Here is a 26,237-nt window from a genome sequence, read left to right as displayed (position 1 = left end):
GGGATTTTATCTTGCTGCCTTGAATCTGGTTCTTCTTCTGCCCTCGGGAATTATAATAGAGTGGGCTCTAAGACCCTACGAGTGTAAACCCCAATGAATATAGGCCTCTCCTCGTTGATGTTCGCCATTTCTTTGGCTAATTTGGCCAAACAATCTGCTTTAGCATTCTGTCCTCGAGGAACTTGAGCCATTTTGACATTTGGAACTTGCTTCAGAAGTTCGAGTGCTCGTCGGTGATAGTGGGCCAATTCGACTTTGCCAACCTTATAAATACTGAGGATTTGATTTATTATAAGCTGATAATCACCAAAGATTTGGAGATGTTGGATTCTGACATCGATCGCGATCTTCAGTGCTACTAAAAGAGCTTCGTACTCAGCTTCATTGTTGGTACGAGGTTCAGTCAAACTGAACGAAAATCTCATTATGCCTCCCTCAGATGCTACGAAAATGAGACCGATGCCGGCTCGGGCTCTTGCAATATTTGGAGGTCGGACAGGTCTAATCGATGATGCCCCGTCGAAGTACATTTCTCAGAATGGTAGCTTTTCATTCTCTTCGACCTGCATTATCATCAGGCAAATTATCATTTAGTGGAGAATCGGACGGGATTGGATGTGCAGCGAGAAAATCTGCCAAGGCCTGTCCTTTCACCGCCTTCTGTGGCATGTATATGATTTCAAACTGCAATAACAATACTGCCCACCTGGCTAGACGACCTGTCATCGCTGGTCTTGTCATCAAGAACTTCAGCGGATCGATCTTTGATATCAGTGTTATTTTATGGGATATCATATAGTGGCGGAGTTTCTGAACTGCAAAAATCAGTGCTAGACAATGCTTTTTAATTGGGGAATAACAGCTTTCAGCTCCAATCAACCTTCGACTGATGTAGTAGAGCGCATTTTCTTTGCCTTCTTCATTATTCTGGGCCAATAGTGCTCCGAGGGACTCTTCTAGTGCAGCTGTATACAGTATAAGAGGGTTCCTCGGAATTGGCGCTGCGAGAATGGGTGGATTCAACAAATATCTTTTGATGCTGTCAAATGCCTCCTGACATTCTGCATCCCATTTGAAATGAACATCCTTCTTCATTAGCTTTGAAAATGGCTGGCACCTACCCGATAGATTTGATATGAATCTCCGAATGAAAGCCAGTTGTCCTTGCAGCGAGCGAAGTTGTCGAAGGTTCCTTGGTGGTGGCATCTCCGTGATTTCCTTAATTTTGTTGGGGTCGATCTCTATGCCTCGATGACGAATAACATAACCCAGGAATTTACCGAGGAGACCCCGAATGAATATTTGAGAGGGTTCATCTTCAGATCAAACTTTCTTATTCTCTCAAATACAATTCTAAGATCTTTTAAGTGATCATTTCGGCCAAGACTTTTGACAACAAGGTCATCTACATAGCACTCGACCTTCTGATGTATCAAATCATCAAATATGTGAGTCATTGCCCGCTGGTAGGTGGCACCAGTGTTCTTCAGGCCAAAGGGCATGATTGTGTAGCAGAAAATCCCGATGGGCGTCCTGAACGATGTATGCTTTTCATCTTCGGGCGCCATCTTGATTTGATTGTATCCTGACGATCCATACATAAAGGAGAACATGTCGTAGTTGGATGTATTGTCAACCAGGAGTTCGGATACAGGGAGTGGAAAGTCATCTTTTGGGCACGCTTTATTGAGATCCCTAAAGTCAATGCAGACACGAATCTGTCTATTCTTCTTCTTCACTGGGACGATATTTGCGATCCAATTAGCATACTTTTCTTCACGGATGAAGCCCGCCTCTATGAGTTTTTTTGTTTCAGCAATCACTTGTTCTTCAATCTCCAATCTCATTCTCCTTGGTGCTTGCTTGACGGGTGCTACATTCGGTTTGATTGCTAATCGGTGAACTGCTACGTCAGGGGATAAGCCGGGCATCTCAATATATGTCCAGGCAAAGCAGTCCCTGAATTTACAAAGTTCTTTTATTTCTTCTATTTGTTCTTCCGGTAGAAGAGAACTAATGAAGGTTGGGCGAGGGTCTTCCTCAGTTCCCAAGTTGACTTCTTTTAGCTCATCCATAGTGGTTGCCTGTCTACCATCTTCAAGCTCTTTGGGTGCAGGTTCGGCCTCTACAGGTTGATCATCATAATCATTAGCTTCGTATGTCTCTTCAGCGCCACCATCATCGGATTCAATTCCCATGCATGTGATTGCCTGGCAAGTCTCTTTCCGGAGGGATTTTCGTTTGATGAATCCGATACCTTTATATGCATCTGTATCCTTCCATCGTTGTGGAGGTGGATTCCTCCCATACCAGAGGCCCAAGCTTGTAAGAAGTTGTCGCTTGGTGGTAGGAATATTGACTTGTTTCCGTAGCATTCTTTAAATATTTTTGGTATTGAACCTAGGTAGCCTCGTAGGAAATAAATCTTCGGAATCGAGGAGCATGCAACACCAGTCATTATTCTCCTCTTCGGGCACTCCCGTGGAATATAACACATTCTTTGGCATAGTCCCATTTTTAAGGGGAGGCAGATAGAGGGTGGCGAGTTCTTCAACTTTATGCACCTTGCGCGGAATAATTTTCTTGAAGTGTTGTAAGGGAACACGCGTGACTACGAGTACACTATCTGAAATTGATAGGCTGTCTATTCTTCTAGAGAACACATTCTGCACCGTGTTCATATAAATAGAATCGTAGTCATAATCATCATTTGAAAATTCAACCTACCTACTCCATTCATCCGTTGACTGTCATACTCTTCGAGATTTGACAGGAGTAATATCATCTTCATCCGTATCACTCCCAAGATGAGGTACGTATTTCTTTTCTTTGGGAATGGTCAGTGCCTTGGGAAGAGTCGGCATTGCCTTCTTTCTTCCCGTCTGCTTCTTCTCACCTTCCCGTTCAGATCGTTTTGCAGCCTTTGAATTTGATGCTCTAGCCTCGAGAGAGCTCGAAGACTTTTGCTTCTTTGGCATGAAATACCGTGCATCTTCATAAACTGTTGCTTCATGAACTATAAAGGGCTGAATGTCACCAGAGATCCTGAACTCTTCTCCATCTCTTAGATATTTCATACACTGGTGTAATGTTGATGGGACAACACCATATTCATGCAACCAGGGGCGACCTAGTAGCGCCTTAAATGAAGTATCTGCATCGATCACGTGGAATTTAGCTTATGTGTGGAGCTCTCCAAATACAAGAGGGAGCATGAATGATCCAAGGGTTTTCTGAACTTTTTCGTTGAAACCATGCACCATACGCTTATCTGGTCCGAGGTGTTCCACATCAAGGCAGAGAGATCTCAGTGCTTTTAAGCTTATCAGATTTATGGAGGATCCATGATCGATCAAGATTCGACTAATGATCAGCTTATCGCTCCCTGCAGTAACATACAGAGGACGGTTGTGGTCTGCAGTCCCAAGCATCATGTCTTATTCGGAGAAGGTAATGAACGGCTTTTTACGAGATTGTAGAACTTCAGTCAAATTACGTTCAGCAAAATACGTCTCGTATCTTTCGGGATCTTTGAGAGCCTGAATCAGAGTCTCCCGATGGTCTTTTGACATCACCAAGGCATCGTATATGCTGAGTTGGGCTGAGATTTTTCTTAGATGGGATAATATATTATAATCTATCCCATTGGCTGAAGTGTTTTTTTTCTTAGGATCTTCAGGGATAATATCATCATTGATAATTATCTTTTTCTCCTTGTCTTTATTAGAGACCCCTTTCTTCGGTGAAGGCGGTAGTATCTTACCGCTTCTTAACTGCATTTGAGCAATCTCCTCCGGTTCAGAGTCATTTAATAGAGCATTTTCTTCAGAATCAACCATTGTTGCATCTAGGGACTCATCTGTTGATTCAGAATCACCACCCAGGTTTACATGTCCCATTCGAGACTCTATGCTAGGATCTGATTCGTCTCCCTCTGGAAAATACAAATCCTCCGAACTATAATCTATTGGCAAAACCATCATACAGGATTCAGAGGGTACTTCAGTGTATTCTTATTTTATTGAGGTACTCGGCGCCACTGAGATGACCCGACATACTTCTGTTGGAAGAGAATTCTCATCTTTTTCTTCGGCTTCATCCACTTTAAGTTCTGACATGAAGTCAGCGAGCTTGATAGGTCGCCTCACAGTTTGATAATACTCATCCAAACTGTCAATAACCCTCTGAGTTGCAGTCTTTTTCTCCTTGGGCTTCTTCAACTTGGTCTTCCTCTTGGATGATTTCTTCTTTCCAGCCTTTGAAGAGCCAACTTGGTTGGAAAATTATTTTGAAGTAGAAGGTCGTACCACCGGCAGTGCCTTCAAATTTATTATGGGCTCAATAGGAGACTTCCACTTTACACCTGGAACTCCTTCAAGCTGCTTCAACATTTTCACAGTCCTCTTGGAGACCGCAGTTAGGGCTACAAGCGAACCAAACGTTCGACGAGTTACTCGTTGTTCGGTTCGATTAAAGCTCGTTTGCGATCATTTAATTAACTAAACAAACAAACTTGAACAATATTTTAAATACTCGATTCTTAAATAAACAAGCTTGAACACTAATGCGTTCAGCTCATTTATGTTCGCGAACAACATCATTTGAAGTTCGTGAACAAGCTCGACATTAATCGATTCATATTCGATTTTGAACTCGTGAATAAACTCGATAAAAAATAATTAATATTTGACTATAGAATTAATAAATATAAATAATCATTACCTTTGTGACATAGACAATTGCTTTTATTATAAATGTGTTTGTTTATAGATATGTTCATGAACATGTTTATTTGATAGCTAAAAAATTCATTAAATATGTTCGCGAACAAGCTCGATAACACTAAACGAATGAACATGAACTGAACATGAACCGAACATGAACACTTCTTAATTTAAATGAACCAAACATGAACACAAACGCTAAAGCTCGAATAAACATGAACCAAACTTGAACAAGCGAACACAAACATGAATACTCACATACTCGGCTCAGTTCGTTTGCAGCCCTAACCGCAGTCTCCCATTGTTCTTCTTGAATTGGCTTCTTTTCTTTTCTTCTTTGTTCAACCAGGAGTACGGAAGAGGACGTAACCACTCGAGTTGATTCCTTTCTAGGGTGTGACAACACATTGTCAGACAATGTGAGTTCCCCTTTTTGAAATTTTCTTTCAAGCCAATCCTTGAAGATGTAGCAATCTTCAATAGGATGGCTGTGTACCTGATGATATGGGCAATAATTTGGGTCACCAGTGTGCTTCGACTCTTCGGGTCTCTTGCATTCAGGCAGTTTTAAACCCGATTTCAACACTTGTCAAAATAATTTGGCGACATTCTCTCTCTTGAATGAATATTCTTTATTCATTCTATCTTTGAGGGATTGGAACGTTCTATCACCAGTTCCTATTGCCTGTCTCGGGCGTTCCCCTCCACCTTGATAAGTTCGTGGCTTATCATTTCCCCCTAATATCAGTTTTGGTTGGGGGTTGGGGTTATAAACTTGCTTAGGCTTTTCTTGATATTGCATCGGCTGTTTGTCTTTGTCTACATTATAAATCACCTGCTTTTCTCTATTAGCTCTAGAGAAGAACGTGGAGTCGGCTTCACCCCTTTTAGCACCCGGGGCCTTAGCCTTTTTTGGCTTATCAGAGTGATTTTCTGATCTGGAGTAATTCAATTTCTCAAACTTGGCCACTCTATCGAGCAAGTTTTGAAATGTGTTGATTGTAGCCATGCACAGGAAGGGTTGCATCTTGTCATCAATGTTGCCCATTAACAAATGCACGGCATGCTCTTCTTCGAGTTGCTGCTCACATTTCATGCTCAGGTTGCGCCAGCGAGTGATGTATTTAGTCACTCATTCTTCTCTTTTTCTCTTCTCTAGAGCGAGATCAGCAATCGTGATCTTCTCCGTTGCACTGGCGAATCTCTTCACGAACATAGTTTCCAATTCTGCGAAAGTCTTCACAGAATCGTTTGGCAATTCTGCGTACCATTCGAAAGCAGTTGCTGTTAAACTACTAACGAACTGTCGGAAGAGTAGGGCATCATTGCCTTCTGTGTTCCCACAGGTGGCTTTAAACTGTGCCAGGTGCTGTCGAGGATTGTTAGTACCGTTGAAAGTATTGAACTTTGGTACAGAATATCCTTTTGGGTACGACACTTGGTCGTATTCAGCAGGATACGGACGACCCTTGCCCACTAGTTTCTCCGCCTGATCAACAGCTATGATAGCCTTGATCCTTTTTGTTATTATTCCTTCCAACTGTGCAGCGGTCACAGGTTCAGAAGTACTTGCAACATTTTGTGGGGTGGGCTGATGGATGACATTATGAGCCTCGTGACCACCTTCAGGAGCTCCCTGTACTCCTGAACCTTGTGGCACTTGGAAGTTCGGAGGATCCGAAGGAGGATTGGGCATAGCACAACAGCGGCAGTTCTCTGCGATCATCTGCATCATTGCCCCCATCTGAGCCATTCATCTCAGTTCATACTTCTCATTCAACTGAGAGATTTCTCTATCTTTGGCTCTCATTTGTCGTCTCATTTGCCTTCTCATATCGGCGAGTGTGACATTCTCGTCAGCAAAGGGATTCTCCTCGACTTCTTCTCTTTCTTCTTCTGCTTGGGAATGATCACCTCTTGTCAGTGGGTGGACCCAGCTTCACGACGACGTTGATAACTCCGCTTAATTGGCGGTTGTTGATCGTCATCATCTTCATCACATTCATCGTAAGTAGACTTCCTCATTAGCATTGGTGTGTCTCACCATATAGACTACCTCCATGTCCAAGGTGTTTATTTTATTTCTTTCAAATTCTTCCTAAATTTTCCTCCTAGAATTACATCAAATATTTTCTTCCCTTTTAGGTATTCTTCCTCTTCTATATATTTTTCATCTTTATTTTTTCCAGTACCTCGGAACTCCGAGCGGCGACGCCATTGGTTTTCTGGTTCTTGATTAGGCACCGGACTTCTTCGATCAGTGGGCTGCGACGAAGTTAGTCTCTTCCTTTGGAGGGGATGGAGGGCGTCACGGGATCCCTCTGGAGGATTCGTCCATGAAGGTGTCTAGCGTCTGAGAGGAGTGTCATTATGGGTCCTTTTAGGGCAACCGACTTTTGACGTTGTTATGTTGACGGGGCGGATCTCCGGGAAGCCTCACCGAGTGTCACGTCCAAATCAATCCTCCTTTCTCTTATTTCTTTCTCATTTCTTCGAGCTTTGGCCTCAGACTTGTTTTCCTTTCCACCGAACCTTTCAGTGGTGGATCCCTGAACATATTGTTCAGGTGTCACAACCTGATGTTCACCGTGTGGGGTATACCTTCTTTCTCTTCTTTCCGCCACAATAGATAGACTTCCCTTGGCGGAGTTCTCCTAGCCTCAATCATAAAGGCGTTGAACTTCTTTTTCTTAAGACCTTCTCCTTTACAGTCTTCAGTACTCAATACACCTGGGCTGATAAGTCTCAGGTTCATTCCTCTTTAGATGGGCTGAGACTCACGTCGTTGCTCCTAGAAGGACTTCTTTTACGTCACAAGTGGAGCTATTCCTCTTCACCCATCAGAAAACTTGTTCCGTGATAGGAACATTAGCTTCAGGCACTTTGGGCTGGCAGATTGAAAGGGTGAACAGGGAGTTGCTGTTGCTTGAGCTCGGAGTTCAGCATTCATCTTTCTCCTTTGTCTTCTCGTAGGCCTCCCTCCAGATGAGGAGGCTTCAGCATTGTAACTCTCTAGGCGAGATAACCTGGTCGGCAAAGTAGTGGTGTTGGCAGTCACCACTGAGATTCTTCCGTTAGCTACAATCCTCTTGTTGGTGGGCTTCAGGCTGTGACAGCCTCATCAATACAGAAATCCCCCAACGAGAAGTTTCAGTAGTAGGTTGTGTACTGGTAGATGTACACTACCAGTAGAGCTCCGAACAGTTCTTGCAACAACTGCAGGAAATCAAACTACCAAATTGGATGGTAGCTCCAGTGTTTTCGGTCTCATGACAGCAATTAGCCCAGCTGAATCCTGGCTTCCTCGTCCCAGTTTGACTAGATCATCGGGGTTATTTGTAATTCCATCTGCATAAATGAAAAGGAAGGTTAGTAATTAGAATTTGATACACTACCCCGCACTTTCAAAATGTGCAGAGACTTGGCACAGACAAGAAAAATAAGAGAAGATAACATTAACAATCAATTCAAATAATATAAATCTAAAATACTGCTAAATTACGTTATCTTAAATGAATTTTTTTTTTTGAAGCGATCATTCTTAGGATACTTAAAATTTAAGTAAGATTGATATGGATGCTACTATAAATACTAAGACGACGTAGCCAAAGATGGAAGAGAAAACCATTATCCCACAGCGGAGTCGCCAGAAATTTGTGGCTCCGAAAATTCAGCCATACGCGGCCTCCGGCTCCGCGCTTTTCTTTCGGCGAGGGAGTTTTAACTGAATAAGTTCCGGGGTAAATTTTGGAAGGCAGATGGGTTTGTAAATAAGACACTACCCAGAGATTTCGCCCTCATTTTGTGAGGACTTTATGATCTGAGTTTTGGTTTCCTATAGGCGCAAGCCCCTATAGTTAATTACCCCTCTCAATCATGAGAGAGAACTTTCGATTAAGGCTAGTCGTCAATCAGATACGTAGAAATACGTGGTATCTATCATATAGTAGCAGCATGGATTTGGATTTGGAAATCGTGTCTGAATTTGGGTATTTGAAAAGTTTGAAAATTTTGGAGATTGAAAAATCTGATATTTAAAATAGAAAACTTCACCATCTTTCACTTAAAGCGGATGGTGGGGTAATGGATGATGGACCCGATCAAGATCCCATGGTTCCGTCGTCCCGGGCCATCGTGGTCCCTGGTCTAGTTAGTCAGAGGAGGTAGTCGACCCAACCTGACAGAAGGATCCTTGTCGGCAGCCATGAGTTGCTTCGTCCAAGGGTACCTCGTAGACCGGGGGTGAATGTTTGTCTAAGGGGACAAATTTGAATCCACCTTAGCTAACAGAGGGCTTTGTGCCCTATCGAACATATCCTATTGATTCATATCTCAAGGATTTGATGCTACTGAGGAACGTATTGGCTCTGGCCATAACCGCTATCTGTGGTGCCATTTGACGGCAAAATCACTCGGTTTAGAGGGCCCCGGGTCATAACCGTTTACCTGCAGTGCCATTTGGCGGGGAAACTGTCAGTTAGAGGACACGTACCATGTACTTACTGGCAAGAAATTGTTTGAGAATGGATCCTAGTGATATTTTCGACTAGACATTTAGCTATTTGTGAGCTAAAGTAAATTTTAATTTGTTCACCTCGACAAACTGTTGCGGAGGGTTGATGGATTTTTGCTTTAAGTGATTAGAATGGTTGAATTTTATTTTAAATATTTTTGGATTTTTGGGATTTTTTGATATTTGGGAATGACATTTAAAAAATATTTGTGAACCCCTCCAGTTGAGATCATTCGTTCAGCACGGCCATCATCGGGGTGTTCAGGGTTATTTCCATTTAAAGCTTGAACCTTGTCGACTCTGTCTGGCTGTCGACAGAGGATCGGGTTTCGTAGGCTTTATGCCTTTGAGGGTGAATTCTTTTGATTTTAGGCTTTGAAGGTCTAATATGAATGTATTAAAACAAATATTCTGGTCGCCACGGCCACATATTTGCTTAATGGTTCGAACCCTGTCGACTCCTATTGATCCGTATAGAAGGATCGGGTTCGAATTTGAATTCACTTGTTGACCCGCGCAGCATCCCTAGACGTCACGTGTGTATCAATAACACGCTCGCCGGGGCCCATGCGGGTTTGGGGGCATTTTATAATTAAACCCTGTCGACTCCTTTTTACTTGCTAAGGAAGATCGGGTTTAAAATTTGATAACCCGCACAGCATCTCTAGATATCACGTGTGTACCAATAACACGCTCGTCGGGGCCCATGCGGGTGTTTGATTGATTTTACCCCTTTTAGTGTACTTATGTGTATACAAGCTACGATGCACATGCCGGGGCATTCTTGGGATGGATGCCTTCTAAATGCTTGTACGAATGTTGCAAATCCGGTGGCGTATCGTAGCAGCTTCTGAATTGAGTTGTTCGCTGCTTTGTACAGGTAGACTGTCGTGCACTATTTGTTGATTTCTGTAAGTGAATCGTAGTGCACTAATTAATCTCCTGCCTTTGGATCGTATGAGCTCGCACTTGTCGTATTCCTTATGTATTTTGTTGTGGTATTTGATCTTACGTAGTATATCCGCCATTGCTATAGGTAGGCAGGCAGATATACTCCATAGATTGAAATTGACTTCAGGATACTGCACTTACTGAAGTCTTTCTGCATCTACCCATTAGTGGCATGTGACACATACATCTGTCTTTGTAGAAAGATCGTATGTGTTGTAGATATTTTTATCCTTGCTTATAGAGGACTGGTGCATTTGACTGATGTTGAATAATTATTGACCATTGAGTTGTTGTAGTGTCTTTATCACAACAATTGGTAGATAACTTGAATGTGCTACGGTCATGATATCTCTTTCACCATTTTTCATGTATTTGATTGTAGACATGTCTTCTATACTCATTCGTGATTAGTAATTAATTAGATTAAAATAATTAATTATAATTAAAATAATAATTATAATTAATTATTATCAAAATAATTAATCATTATTAAATTCGATTAACTAAAATTAATTTAAAGATAATAGTAATAAGAGAAATTTCAATAATTTAACTAACATTAATGATAACAACTATCACTAATATTTGAAATAACATAATCCCAATCCCTAACTTACTGTTATTGATAGCAAATGGATCGGGCAGAGATGGATCTTGCGGCCAAGGCAGAGAGGGAAGGAGAAGTTCGGGTAAGGGCAGAGACGGATAGGGCTTATAGGTGTCGGGTTTGGCTTCTCTCTCTATCTCTCTTCTTTCTTTCTGGATCGGAAGCAACGACAGATAGAGGAGGCGGAGAAGGGTCGGCTCAGGTAGGTTCGGCACTCTCTCTCTCTCTCTCTCTCTCTCTCTCTCTCTCTCTCTCTCTCTCTCTGTGAGGCTCGGGAGGCAGCGACGGAAGGTGGAGAGGAAGAGGATTTCGTGTGGGATCGAACAGAAGGAAGCAGCAGCCGAAGGCTCCATTTGCTCTGGTATTTAACAACGATCGGGATCGTTCTGCGAGGCAGGTCGCGGGATTTAGGCAGGATTTTCCGATCGAGACATGAGCGGTGCTGAGCTACAGGATTTTGCGGGATTTTTGGGCGGAACCTCGGTGAGAATTCGGCGGGTTTTGTGGATTCTAGAGGTATGATGTGGATTTTCTTTTCTCTTCTTTTTTTTTGTCTTTGAGGTCAACACACCATTATATTACAGTCGCGACCAAAGCTCGGATGTTTCCTAATGGTTTAAAAACCCCTTGAGTAATGAATTATAGGCTGAACTCTACAAAATATAAAGCTCCCTGTCATCTAAGGTTGACTTAAATTCACCACCTTAAACAAACATTCACCCCAGTTCTATAAAATGTATTCTTGGACGAAGCAACTTATGATTGTCGATTAGATTCCTTCTATTCGGTTGGGTCAACTACCTCCTTTGACTAAGTAGATTAGAGACCATAATAGGTCGGGACTACGGAATCATGGGATCTTGATTAGGCTCATCATCATTCCCACCACCACTCGTTTTAAATTTATGGCTATAAATTTCAAATCTTAAAATCCCCCAAAAATCTAATTTTAAAATCCCTAAAGTTGCTGCTACTATACATTGGGTATTTAGTGCCTATCTCGCGGCTTGCCTTAATTGAAAATTCTCTCTCATTTTTGGATTACATTGATGCTGACATGCATGATCAAAGATACCTTACAAGAGTAGCAAAATAAGAATGAAAATAGGTGCTAGAGGCTTCCTCAATGCAAAAACAGGATAGTTAGGCTTGAGTTTGTTATTTTTGATGTGCATAATATGATTTCAGAGCTTATTGTCTTCTTTGATGCTTTTCCTCTTATTCTTATTCTACCTTAGCACCACCCATATTTAAGGGAAAAGATGGATTGATTCACAGGTGAACAGAGTTGCACGTATTGACATAGATAACTTCGTGTCTCTATGCTACGACTTCGTAAGCTCTGTTCAAATACAACTTTAATTTGGCTTGTCCCTTGAGATTTTGGGTGACACAAAAAATAATTTTGGCTTAGGTGATGGCTTTTTGGTCCACAACTACTCCTAAAGTTATCAATTTGGATGCCCCTTCATGATTGCAGATCAAATTGATTGACCCAAATTGTAGTGTGGGCACTCCACTCACTTAAATCTATTGCCGAGACTAGCATTGGGCTAGGTTGATTTACAGGTGGGCGGAGCTGCACTTATTGACATAGATAACTTTTTCTTCCTGTACTACAACTTTGTAAGTTCTTTTCCAAATACAACTTTGATTTAGCATTTCCCTTGAGATTTAGGGTGACACAAAAGAGAATTTTTGAATAGGCGACGGCTTGTTGGTCCACTATTAAATTTGGAAGCCTCTACAGGATTGTTGACCGGATTGATTGACTCAAATTGCAACTCGATCATGTGTCCAAGTTGGGCGAACATAGAGAGAGATCAACATGTGCATAACACATTTTGGCACAAACCAATGCTTCACCACTAAGATCCAGGAAGCTAATGCTGTCAGCCCATATAATTGAACGCCACTCTCCCTAGTCCCTACAAATGTTTATGTCTATCCCCGAGGTTTAAAATTGCGCAATTGGGTATTGAGGTATTTTTCTTTCGTGAGACAAGGCGTAAGCCTCAAAATTCAAAAATTGTGTAAAGTCAAAATGACAAATTTTTTGTATACTAATCTAATAATATATTAAAATTTGACATAAGAAATAAGTTGTTATATATATAATATATAAAACATAAAAATCACAATATATGAAGTGTCAAATAATAAGTTGTTTGAAATTAAATTGAAATCCAAACATCACAATAATAAGACAACATAAAATATAGTTCAACTCAAAATTCTATTTTTCCCAAAACCCAATATCCTATTCATTAACATGTAATTCAAAAAATAAATAGCAATGACATAACAACTCAGATGAAAATTCACATAACTTATAGTTCTTGGAAGCATTTAATTGCTCCCGAGCTATTCATTCGACAAGACTCCAACGTAGATGTCGTTAATAATCCAACATAATTTGGACAGATGCATTTTCTCCTGGTCACCCACCTAATCTAATTCTCATAATACTTGATCATTTCCTTACAAGGTCAATAAAAAGCATATAAAGATATTTCCCTTGCTCAATGTAAATTTCATTAATTTCTTAACTCAAAAAGTTTCTCTATCATCTTTGTAGTATAGAAGCAAATTGATCCCGTTGTATCAATGTGATTTTCCTAATCTTTATTCCATCATTCTTTCCATAACATTGGAGGAATCAAAAGCTCTATAGTTATCGCTATTGAAATATCCCTATAATAAATTATCTTCTTTGTTGTAATTTAGAAGTATATCTCGCATGAAAATGATTTAGTATATTTGTTCATACAAAAAATATGAGAAAAAGATAAGAAAGATACAAAAAAAGGAGAGAAACTGTCGTACGAAAGCCCTAAACTTTCCGAACTTCTGATCCAGACCCTCCACTTACGAACATTCGAAGAAGAAGACAATGGAGGTTTTAGAACGTCATTGAAGAAGACAATGAAGCTTTAATAGCACATCCTAAACCTAACTTGCGATGCTTAGGCAAAGTCGAAGAGGAGGAAGATGAAGAAGAGGAAGGCAACTGAACTCCAGGCAAAGTTGCAGAACACAAATGCAGGCGAAGTTGAAGAGCACGAACGCACGTAGGCGAAGTCGAAGAGCGCGATGGTAGCTGAAATTTGAAGTGCCCAAGCAAAGTCGAGTAACACGCGAAGTCGAATACGAAGAAATTAGAATACAAATATTAGGTTTAGTTTTTTTTTAATAATAGCTTTTTAAGAGGCGAACACCTAGTTGAAGTGAGGCGAGGCGCGCCTTGAGGGGCGCCTCTGTTTATTTGAGGCATACGCCTCGCATATGAAGTACAAGACGTTCACGTTGACACGCAAAAGGTCTGAATTGCGATGCGTGCCTCTTGTTGCGCAATTTTAAACCATGTCTATCCCATAATGTGACTCATCCATAACAAGAGTTCTCTCATTGATGTCCAGTTTCATGAGTCCAACTTCATGATGAAAAATGCTGAATGATGCCACAAAACTTTGTACCTTTTATATCAATATGTTAAGCTTGTTGCCACATACTTGGACTAGTTTGATTCACCAAAATGAACATGTCTATCCAACAATACGATTGCTGAACCACAGGAGGCTCTTAGCTATCACTTAGACAAAATACTGATATCTAAACGTTTAACATAAAATAAACTTGAAACATGATCTCGCATTTCATGCTCAGAATAACCACCTACCTGCCCTTTGCACTAGAACCTAATCCAAGGTGCAAATTCCAGCTTTATGCAGGCTGAAGAAAAACAAACATTTCTACAAAAAAAAAAAAAAAAAAAAAAAACAGAATTTCTTATTATTCGAACTATCTGTCATTGCCAAAGCTTAATGGTATAACTTTGGCTCCATTCCAAATATTGGCATACTTCTTGAATTCGTCCAGTCACTCCCACATATAATTAATTACTAAATTAAATATGATTCACGGTAATATTTCCTTTAAAAAAACTAACATAACTATCATATGAGTGCTTCCAAACAAAGTACTTTGGTAGTCATGTTTATAAATTCCAAATTAAGCTACCATAACATGATAATGGACAAATTAGATCACTGAAAATCTTCTACACAAATAAATACTAAAATTACTTGAACATAATAGCTAAGTGAGTGTCATTCCTCAATAAATGCATATTAATGATAATTAAAAGAAATAAAAAAATTTAATATTTTATAACATGAATTAAAATTGTCAGATGCCATGATTAAAGTAGGTATTCATGACTTTATTTGAACAACCTTACTCCATAACGTCCTTTTTTGTTCTGTTGAAGGATTCGCTCTCTTTTTTTCTTTTGAATCTTTCTTTACCTTTTCTCAGTTTCATTCCTCTAAATCTTCTCTTTTAGACTCTCCCACACTTGTCTCTGTCACTCTGTCTCTCATTATTGCTACAAGTATGTCTATGTACCAACCATTTAAGAATTTTCATTAAGTCTATTTGATCTCATTATTATTACTTAAACTAAGAAGCAACCATGTTGTTATCAAAACATTGTAATTACTTTCCATTCTGAATACAGGTTAATTTGGAGACCTTGCCAAACTGGGAGGAGAAACAGATGTATAAACAGTAAGTTATTCAACCATCGATTTGCTTTGGGATGGCCTCAGCTGTGCTTCGCCTATTCTACTAATGTTTTGGGCAAAACATGAAGGGCTTGTAGTTCTTTGTGAATCGCTCTTCTTTATCACATTATAATTTCTGCTTTATATTCTTTTCATGAGCAGATTCATGGAGGATCATAATACAGCCACATTTCCATCGAAGAAGTAAGGCTTTGCATGAAACTTAAATTGTTTGTTCCATGCTTTATATGCTTCTTATGTCAGCTATGCGGTTGTGCGATTATGTTAGGGTAAGAATACTAACTCTGTAGTTGAATATCATTGCAACTTCAATGGGAAGTATCTAAATCAAAAAGTTCTTCCATAAGCTAGTGCATATCTCTGAGGTTGTGAGGCCTGATTCTAGTGGTGACATTTGATATGCTGAAAAAGTATAGGCTCACATTTTTCCATATAGCGGTAGCATGTCACCAGTATGTTGTTGTTTAAGCTATTTAGTCCTTTTTTGCAAATAAATGGTTTGTATCTTTGATTCTGAAGAATTGTAAATGTTAATCTAGCTTCAAAATTTTAGGAATAATTGAACAACCACCTTTTAAATTCCTAAATTCTATAAAGACAATTCACAATAAAAAAGTTTTCACTCTAGTACCATGCTAAAAAAGAAATTATTTATTTTTTGTCCTTCATCCCTTAAATTTATCCTATATATAATGTTTTCTTTTGTAATATTCTAATTTCTAAGTTGGAAATGTTTACACTATGATTCACATAGAAACACTCAACACAACTAACATATTTCAAAGGTCCCAGCTAATGGAGAAGACACAACTGTTAGTCTAAGTGGAATCTGATTGTGTTGATCAATTAGATTGTACAATTGCCTCAGATCTCAAGTCAATTTTTCATGTTTGCTGGGGGGCCGGGCAGGAGTCCTTCCCTTGCTTGGGTTCGGCTGCTTTGCACCCTAAGTTTTTTTTCCTCTTACAACACCCTAACATTGTGTACCTGAGTGCTCTGGCGCTGTAAAAGTTTGCTGAAAGAAAAGACAAAGTGGAGTGCTGAAAGAAAATATAGTGTGGAGTGCTGAAATGCTCTAAATTCAGCGTCGCAGTGCTGTCAGGCGGACTGGAGACAGTGTTGAACGCCGCAACGCTTCGAATTGGCGCCACAACACTTTGATTCGGATTGGACATTTTTTCCTTCTTTTATTTCTCAACTATAGCATCCATCGGTGGTATATATAGGCTTTTCTCTTTTGTTTAGTGTGTTAGAACGCTCTAAGTTAGAAGGATAGAGTGAGAGTGAAGAGAGATTTGTACTTTTTCCTCTCAATTTTTATAGTGGATTTCTCACTATGTGTGGTTCTATGGTGTTTTTCCCAATTTCAGGCTTTTTCATGTTAAATCCTGTTGTCCTTTACTTTCTGCTACATTCCATTTTTTTCTTTTTGTTTTGTTGTGTGGTTTATTTCCACCCCAAACAACAACTTATCTTTATTGTCAATGGTCCAACCACACATCCATATGTCAGTCACTAGCGGCCAGGAGTGCACCAGCAACATTTTTCAAATGCAGCTCCGACAGTATGTGAACTCACAAACCAGTAGGACCCACATCCCTTCACTGTTTTGGGCGGGTCATCTCCCTTTTGGAATAAGTCTAGTTTTTGAAACTATGACTTAAGCTTTGCTATGAAGTAATACAGGATCACTAAGTGCAATCTACTGCTCAATGAATCTTAGTTGATGAAGAAAGTACAATCAAAGCCTTATATAGAATGTTCTAGTCGCACATAGATTGGTTCACTAGCAAAGGCATTGACCTTGTCCGCATGTGCAGGGCCAAGCTATGCCTAATAATTGACATGGAGCACCATGGGATGCCTCCCCATTACATCTTGTGTTTCTCATCCTCTCTAGGTATGAAACCATGTGATTCAATTGACTTGAACTGTGATGCCAATTTAGTTAGTACCAATTACTGCAACCAACTGCTCCAAAACATGAGATGAAGCGGATGTTGTAATCAAGACATTAAAGCTTATGATCTAATTATATTGTTATTGGTGCATATCAAGAACCTATGATTTAATTATAAACTTTGGCTGAATACTGATTTGGCCTAAGTTTGTTGATCACGAAGAGAACTGAGGGGGCATCTAATTCTTCGTACATTTAAGAAGATGTGCTCCAATACTAAATTGATGTTAGACAGGCATTAGAATAGAAAAATCTTAAAAATAAATTAAAAGCTATCTTAAGAGGGGTTAGGGGAGATAGAGAGCAATAAGTTCGCACAGTTCTTCAATGAATTCTCAAGCTATTTTCTGTTGAATCCTTATAGTACTTTAATTATTGAATCATCAAAGTTGGTTATGCTCAATCCACAAAGCACATGATGTGGAGGCTGAAAATTCCACTATCTTAATATGCAATTTTTTAGTTTATCAAAATCTAGTTACAAATTGCCATAAGATGATCCTTTTGTAGAATTATATAAAAAATACGACTTGTCCTTGAGTACGTGGCAACCATAAAATGATAACCTTAAATAAAAATGCAAGTTAAAGTTAAAAAGGTCTTTTGATAGTGGTTGAAATTGTTGGTAGAAGCTAAACAACAATTGTCCAAGAAGAACTCGTGGATGCTTTTGATAGCGTGCACAAATTCTCTTGGGCACAAAGAATTGTCTTTCAAAGGGTAATGGTAGCTATGTCTCTCAAAAAGATCAGAATGGTGATAATACACAGAAAATCATGGAACCATAGATTCGTATTTAATATATGCATCTAATTAGAGTATTCATAGTATATTTGGATGCTACCAGTGGAAGAAAAGTGGTAGTAAAACACATCATGATTAACTTCACTAATATTAATAATAACAATGACTACTAAAAGCTCTAATGTGCCTTGATCAAATAACATAATTGCATCTTAAAAAATTTGACAATATTAATGCTGGAAGGGAAATTATGTTCATGCACACTAAAAAAAGTACATGCACGCTAGGTTGTAACAATCTACAAAAAATAAAAATGCATCAATAATTTTGTGGAAGAGATGGAGTGGAGAAAGAGTGCAAAAGATATACAAAATAGGTAATAAACATTTAAAAAAAAAAACAATGAACATTTTAATGAGCTTACATGACAATTACTCATAGTTGCAACAAGTAATAGTGCATTATGCCGTAATGGTTTTCTGGAGATATAATGCATGGTGCACTGTGTGCCATTTGAAAAAATACAATAATCACAAAAATAAAAAGAATACTAAGAGTTCAAGACATAGGATAAATACTGCCATAACTAAAAAATTAATATAATCATGATTGATTTCTTTTTGAATATAACTCATTGAAATACATGATCGAATTTGAGGAATTGCTATTGTGTTTAGAAATAATGGAAGATCTTAAAACAATGTTTTTTAGATTTAGATTTGTATTAAAACCTAACATAAAAAGAGGGATGAAAGCACTTCTCATTTCCTCTTTGAGCATGCTTTTAAACCTGCATAAGGTTTTGAGCAAATATTACAATTTCTTGCACCAGAAAGAGTTAATATTTGTACTGAAAATGCATATTTTCATCAAAATAATCAAAACTCAAACTGCCGCACCTAATGCATCTAAAGGAAATGGCACTAGTAATCAGCAACAGCTTAGTGAAAAATCTAGTTTTAAAAAAACTTATCCTTCATTAGATGTATTAACCAAGATTTAAATAAGAATATCTCATAATTGCACGCACTTTGATTTTATTTTTTTAATAAAATTAATTTATTAAAATTGTGAAATAGATTAATGGGGCTTTAACATAGGATTTTATTATAAATTCAAATACTTAAGCAATGAAATTCGATTATTATGGTGCAATTGTAAACATGCAGTAGTTGTTGATACTAAAGATAGTTTTCTTTTTTCTTGAGTCATTTTTTTTAAAAAGTTTCCAGGCAAAACTTTTAGTTATTTGCTCATCATTTTTTCTTAATGAAGAAATTATAAGTAATTATACTTGTAATGTTGTTTAGAATTATTAATGTTTCGTTTTCTGATCCTTGACTTTGGTGTCTGATGGTTGAACAGATGATTTATTTACTTAACTAGGCTAATGTTTCTCTTATTTTAAACTATGGGCTTGCCAGCCAAAGCGTGTCAAACCGATTAATTACATGCCATTATGATTTGAGGTGATGATTCTAGCAATTTTGAGGTGGAGGCTCATTAGGAGTGACCTGCAGGCAATCATGGTGGCAATTCCATCAATATTGGGTTACCAGAAAACGTGAATTAGGCCCATAACTTGTCTCTTTATGGAGCATACAAGTTGCATGAAGATCCACCGGGACATTACTCCTGTCTTCTGCTTTGTAGCATAGTTCATAGTTGAGTTGGGTGTCTTTATGCACCTATTGGATGTATCCCTTGCTACTTTGTATCTAGTTAGCTCTTCATTTTTCCATATATATTTTTGTGATGAAGTTTGTTCTTATTAGCCGCTCTTCAAAACCAGCAAAAATGGGACTCTTATGCTCGGGTTATATGCTTTTTTCCCCTTTTATATGCTATTTATCATTTTTAATGAATTATTCTTCCTGTAATGAAATTTGCGTATTTCTTCATAGGATTTTGGCCATAATTTTGATGAAATTCTAGGCACTTATGTTCTATTTTAACAAAAGGTTCTACATTATTTTTTCTTACGATATTATTGAAGTTACACATTCTTATTTTCTATACCCTTTGCTATAAAGGCTTAATATTTCATAAAACTTTCTGTTGATTGCAGGTACTATAATTTAGATGCTTATCATCGGCAAAAAATGGATAATGAGCAAAAGAAGAGCCTTAAGCAGGTCCTTGTAACAGAACGTACAAATTTTAATGATGAAGAACAACGCCGGTATGCAGTTATCAGCTATGCTATTCATCTGATGATAATGTCCTCCATTTTGTTCCATTTTTAGTCTTTTTGTCCTATGGTCATCTTATTAAGACCTTTCAGGGCTAAAAAGTTTGACCATTTTACTGTAACTAGATTTTGTTTGGCAATTTTATAGAATTTCTTGACAAAGAAACTTCTGCTTTGTTCATGTGACTTTTGGTCTGTTTCATTTGAACTAACACATAATGATTGGCTATTTACAATTGATGAGAAGTTTTTAGATTTTTTTTTTTGGAATGTATGTACTGCAGTGCAAATGTTAATTAAAATTGTTAATGGAAAATAAAGCCTCGTATAATTAACTACTGATATAAAATTGTTATGTTGGGCCGTTGTTTTGTGTACTCTGTTATATTAAAAAAAAAACATATTATTTCAAGCCCCTTTAAATTTTACCCCAATATACATTACTGTTCATCCTAGTTAGGTGATAGACATTTGACTTTCTTATAAATCTTTCTAGGTTCTTGATTCTAAACTGATGACAGTTTCTTTTCATGTCTATTTAATATTTAGATTTAGAATCTCGAATTGTATATGGTAGCATTTTGTTGTACTGTGGTAGTGTGGTGATAGCTTTCACCGGCTGGCACTAACTACAATCTGGTTTTTCAATTACTGGAACATTGGTGCATCTTATTGTGTTGTGTTTTTGCAGACGAGAGTTATTGGTGGAGCGCGAAAAGATGAAGGAAGAAAAAGTGGAGGAACTGAAACGCTCCATGCAGAGTGGAATGGTAGGAAACTTTACTTTTTTTTGCATGGATGTAAGCTCTCAGGGATAGTTTCTTTGAAACTGTTGGAAGTGATGAAAATTCATTTTTGAAACTTAGATCAAGATTTCAAGCATTTATTAGGTGGAAATTAGATGAAAATGTGTTATAATACAACTTAAAAAAAAAAAAAGAAGAGTTATACAATACTTCCTTTGCTTTCCCAAACTTGATTTATTGCTTCCTTTGCATCTCCCTTTTCTAGTACGATGGTGATACTTAATTTGTTACTCATCATAATTCCCTGAAATGTAGCAGTCACTAAAGTTTAATAAAAAGAAGATCTTGTTATATAGTACTTTCATTTAATATTTTTCTATTGAAATTTTAAATTAGTATTTTCTTAAAAGGCACAAGCGATGAAGGAGCAAGCTCGTCTGAGGGAAGAGATGGCATATCAATATAAACTGGGAAATTTTGAGGTAAATATGTGCTGCTTCTAGCGACTCTGTGCTTGATTCACCTAACCTGAACTTTCTCCTTCTCAGGCTGCAGCTGCTATCCAGAAACGATTGGATCCAGATGTTGCAATGTAGCATATTAAGTTACTACTGGTTATAAAGAATTATGTTTCTGATGTAATCAATCTTTCTATGAACAGCTCTTTAAATTATTACCATGAAAACATCAGAAAATGATCTGTCTTGTTTTGGTTCAGTCTCTTCAATTTTGTTATTAGATCAGCCCTGTTTCTGGATAATTCTCTTCATGTTTCTTTTTGTTTTTCGGGATAATTATCTTCTCTGGCTGTCTCAACTTTTTTCATCTAATTCATTGCTTCTCCTTTTAGTCTGGTCTCGGTGGTCTCTTGTTGCTCCTGTTTTATTGATCTGATCGTTGGATTGATGTGTAAGGTATGTTATGTGAGAATTAATTATTTTGGACGGAGTTTTGTATTTGACACGGCAGAGACTTGGCCAGTTTTATGTGGCAGTTAATTATCAATATGTAATGTGTGTATGAATGTCTTAATTGACCTAAATACCCTCCCCTAATAAAAAAAAAAGTTTTGCGCACATAAAGTAGTTGTAAACGGTTTACATGAGATGAGATTTTTGTATTAAAAATCTTATAACAATATTAACCTTTATTTCTCTATGTTAGTTTGGTTATATGATTTTTTTTTCATTGTTTTGTTAATAGTCAATTTTTCATTTAAATTTAATAAAGAAAAGTTATTTATAATATTTTCTAATAAAAATCTTTTTATGTTTATCATTACCTTTCTTAATATAAGTCAAATTATATATATATTTATTTTCCTAATTAGGTTATCAGAAGACTTTTGTTTTATGTGATCAAGTCATCTAAGACAACTCTTTCTAATCTTATCTTCTATAGGAGTTACTCCAACCTTTTCACATATATGTTCATTTTGTATCCTATCTCTAAGAGTAAATTCACTCATTCACTTAAACATTGTCTTCTTTGCAAAACTTAATATTATGCTTCTCTTTTAATGACCAACATCTGCATCATAAAGCATTGTAGGTATCACCATAATTTTATAGAAATTTTCTTTAAGTTTGAGGGAGTCTCTTTTTTCATATTAAAAATCTTAAAATGGGCAAAATAGTTAGGGTTATTCTAGTTCAGGTATAGATGCTTGGAGCTATGTTTAACCATTCACTTTATAAAAAGAGAAAAAAAATCATGATGGCTATCATTAGTCTTGATAGTGATGCTATGTGTTAATGATCATGGTGATGCCAAGCATCTGTATTGGTGATGATGATCGGTGTTAGCCTTGTCGGCAATGATATGAATTGACATTGATGATGATGGGTGTCCATGTTGTTGGAGATGATGGGTGTCGGTATTGTTGGCAATGATGGACATTAATATTATGCTTGACGATGTGCATTGACATCATTGTTGATGGTGGGCATTAGTGTCATTATTGATAGTTGGCATCATCCTTACAAGTGACATCATACTATTTGTTTGAAAAAAAGCTTTGCTTTACTTTAGAAATAGACAAAGTAAATTGGAATTAATTTTTTTAAGGAAAATTTAATTTCTAGAATTTCAATTTTTAAATCAAACACATCATTATGAGCGATATATCACCTCAGGAGACGAGAATATTATTCACTAATGGGTTCAAACAACAAAACTGTAAAAATTCATCATGATTATGATAATTAGATTCAAGAAAGTACTATATATGATCCTTAAGCGTCAAAATCGTTCGAATAATTTGACCATAATAATCCAGATGAAGTATTATTAATTTCATATTTAAAGACATGTTAATAAATGATATATCTCTCTAGGGAAAGGAAATATCACTTATTATCCATGGTTTGAATATGACGATAATGATCATCGTTGATTTTGATTTTCCCAAAGAGAATTAATTGAATTTTGAAAATTAATCTTGGGTCTTTAAATCTCCTAAGAGTCAAAGCCCTCATAGTTAATTACATTATAAGAAACCCGAGTTTCTTATGAAGATTCTTGATTAAAATAATGATAAAATTTTGTTTTTGAATTATCGAGTGATATCGAAGGGAGTGAGGCTAGAATTTTCAATTGAGATTAGTTCAAATTTGTGCACTTATTATTGGAAGCCAAAGGATGAAAGGTATGAGGTGTTTTGATATTCTAAAATATTTTAGAAACACTTCTATTTATCCTATGTGTTGGGCTTTAAATCTTAGTTTGAAGAGACATTCCAATTTATAATTTATTGGACACGAGATTCTACGAGACGAGAATTCAATCTTTTGATTTTGGGTCTGCCCTGAATTCTAGATCTATTTTGGGCACTAAACGATAGTGACCCGAACCTAGCTAATGCAGTACAAACTAGACTTATCATAACGTAGATTTGGGAGCATGCTAACCACATAGGTGATTTAAAATCATGTGTCTGATCTTTTATGAAAGATTGATGACCTATTATTTAAGTTTTGAGAAATTGAGACTGATGTCTAGAGCAGGTCCTAATTTGCCCCTTGACTTATGTAGGATAATTATGCCATGAAATGCGGTTAAATTTTTTGACTCTTTAATTAGTTTCTAATACAATGCATGCTGATCATGATTGATCTTGAATGCATAAATAATATGAAGTAATTTTAAAAGGCTTTAAAATAATTTTTTCCATAGAGATTATGTTTTACTTTTGTGGCATCACTTAACTTGTGAATATTTTCATATTTTTCTAAATGAAATTGTTACCGAATTCAAATATTATTATTTGTTTGCATGCTTCAAAGTAGTATTGTTTGGTGGTCATTGTGAGAGGTTGTTAATTGGAATGATTGCAAATAAAATATTTCCATTTCTTGAGGTATGAATCTTTTAGCATACGCTTACAAATTACTAAATATATAAACCAAAGCTTAGTTGATTATTTTTAGGTAAAAAACATCCTTTAGAAATGCTAGCTTGGTTTTCATTCATTTTGCATCTACATAATTTAACTCCAAATGAGGAATTTGAAAACTACTTAACAAAATATTTGCATGGAATTTAGTTTTCACCTCCTTATTTGATTGGTATGTTAAATATAAAAGTATTTTCTATTTTTATTTGTTTTTGGTTTGAAAAAATTACTAATAATTTCTTATATAGACTCATAATGCGAAATATGCATTTTTTTTAATTTCCTGGTAAAATCATTTTTTTAATGAATTGCATTTAATGCCCATGCAAAAAAAAAAAAGTTATAAACATGATATTTCTTTTATTTTAATAATAATAATAATATAACTAAAATATTAATAATATGATTTCTTATTTTTAAATTTTTATTAGTCCCAAAAAATCTCCAAGCTCTGGAAATCCCTTTACCTCACTGCTGCAAAAGTGAGGAATAAGTTCTCCTTTGTTGTTACTGCTTCGTCCCACCATATCCTTGTTGTGGGATCACTAGTGGAGCAAGTCCAATATTACCTAGTGACCCTCAGAGCAACATATACTCCTCTCTCTGTCTCTCTCTCTCTCTCACACACACGCACACACACATCCTTCCCTCTAATGCTTCTACTGCAAGTCTTATTAGAAGAGATAACATTTGGTGCCTTCCAGTACGTTGGCATCAATAGCCTAACTAAATCCTGTTTTTATGATACGTACCCCCATACAAGATCCTGCTCAAAATTGCATTAATGGGACAATTCTATCGCTCTTTTGCAGCAGTGAGGTAAATTCTTATTTTACTTCAGATTTATATATGTGCTTGGATGGCATTCGTACGTTGAGGGATTGAAAACTGCGGAGGCTCTCTCGCTTACAAGTAAATTCTTATTGCTCTTTATTATGCCGACATCAACCTCAAAATGCTTCACATATCTTCTTTAAATGTAACAACTCTTTTTCTGTACTGGGCTTGGTAGGTAACTTTTATTTCACGCCTTCTATCCTCCAACTATTTGAACATATTTCCGACTTACCCAACAACCCATTTGGCTATTTTGATTGATTTTCTCTTGCTCCTTACCTGCTCTGCCATTTATTTTATATTGATTGAAAGAAACAACATAACATTTAGCCAAAGTGCTTCTAGCTCCTCTTCAATATTGGTCGTTTGGGTGATCAGTTGCCGGCCTCACTCATGGATTTGTTGGACTTCTGACGACTGCTATGTTCTTAAGTTTCTTGTTTGGTATTGGATTTAGGGAAATGTGATGAATTCAACTCCAAAATCTGAGTCTGGTGAGCTTTTCGTTCTTCCCTGGACGATGATGAATATCTGTCCATTCCCCTTGGATGGTTCCTGTGGCAACCAGGGGAATTACACGCTGTCCGATCTCAACCTGACAATACAACTGATTATAGTCTTAGTCCAGGCGGTGTTGCTGCTGCTTCTTCTCTCTTTTGATGGTTTTTCATTCACTCCTTTTTTTGTAGCGGTTGGTTTATAGGGCTCCTCCTCAACTTTTTCTAACAGATATGAAGGTTTTGGTTCCTTTAGTTTCATTGGTTTTTTCCCTCGATGATGGACTTTGCTTCTCCCTATGCTATACTTCGATCTTTCGGCCTTGTTAGCTTTGCTGTTTTTGTTTGTTTGAGTATTACAAAGTTTTTGTTGCAGCTCAAATTTCCATAGGATGTCATCTACTGAGTTAGTAATTTTTATTAGCTCCTTGTTGTAACTTTCTTTTATTTACACGGTCAATTATTTTACATGGTCCTTCAGTATTAC

General features: G+C 37.2%; 1 protein-coding gene across 1 annotated transcript in view; it reads left to right on the top strand.

The window, feature by feature from the left end:
- The window catches only part of LOC110106187 (vicilin-like seed storage protein At2g18540), a 45,961-nt gene extending 24,087 nt beyond the window's left edge, over positions 1 to 21,874 (top strand). The window contains exons 3-8 of the mRNA XM_020835970.2: positions 15,315 to 15,364; positions 15,523 to 15,564; positions 20,154 to 20,267; positions 20,968 to 21,046; positions 21,433 to 21,504; positions 21,571 to 21,874. Of these exons, the coding sequence (XP_020691629.2) occupies positions 15,315 to 15,364; positions 15,523 to 15,564; positions 20,154 to 20,267; positions 20,968 to 21,046; positions 21,433 to 21,504; positions 21,571 to 21,618 (405 nt within the window). The 3' untranslated portion in view covers positions 21,619 to 21,874. The remainder of the gene's footprint in view (positions 1 to 15,314; positions 15,365 to 15,522; positions 15,565 to 20,153; positions 20,268 to 20,967; positions 21,047 to 21,432; positions 21,505 to 21,570) is intronic.
- Positions 21,875 to 26,237: the final 4,363 nt, after the last annotated feature.

The sequence above is a fragment of the Dendrobium catenatum genome, unplaced genomic scaffold (genome assembly GCF_001605985.2).
Source record: "Dendrobium catenatum unplaced genomic scaffold, ASM160598v2 fragScaff_scaffold_1477, whole genome shotgun sequence".
NCBI classification, from domain to species: domain Eukaryota; kingdom Viridiplantae; phylum Streptophyta; class Magnoliopsida; order Asparagales; family Orchidaceae; genus Dendrobium; species Dendrobium catenatum.
This window is presented reverse-complemented; position numbering and strand designations above follow the sequence as displayed.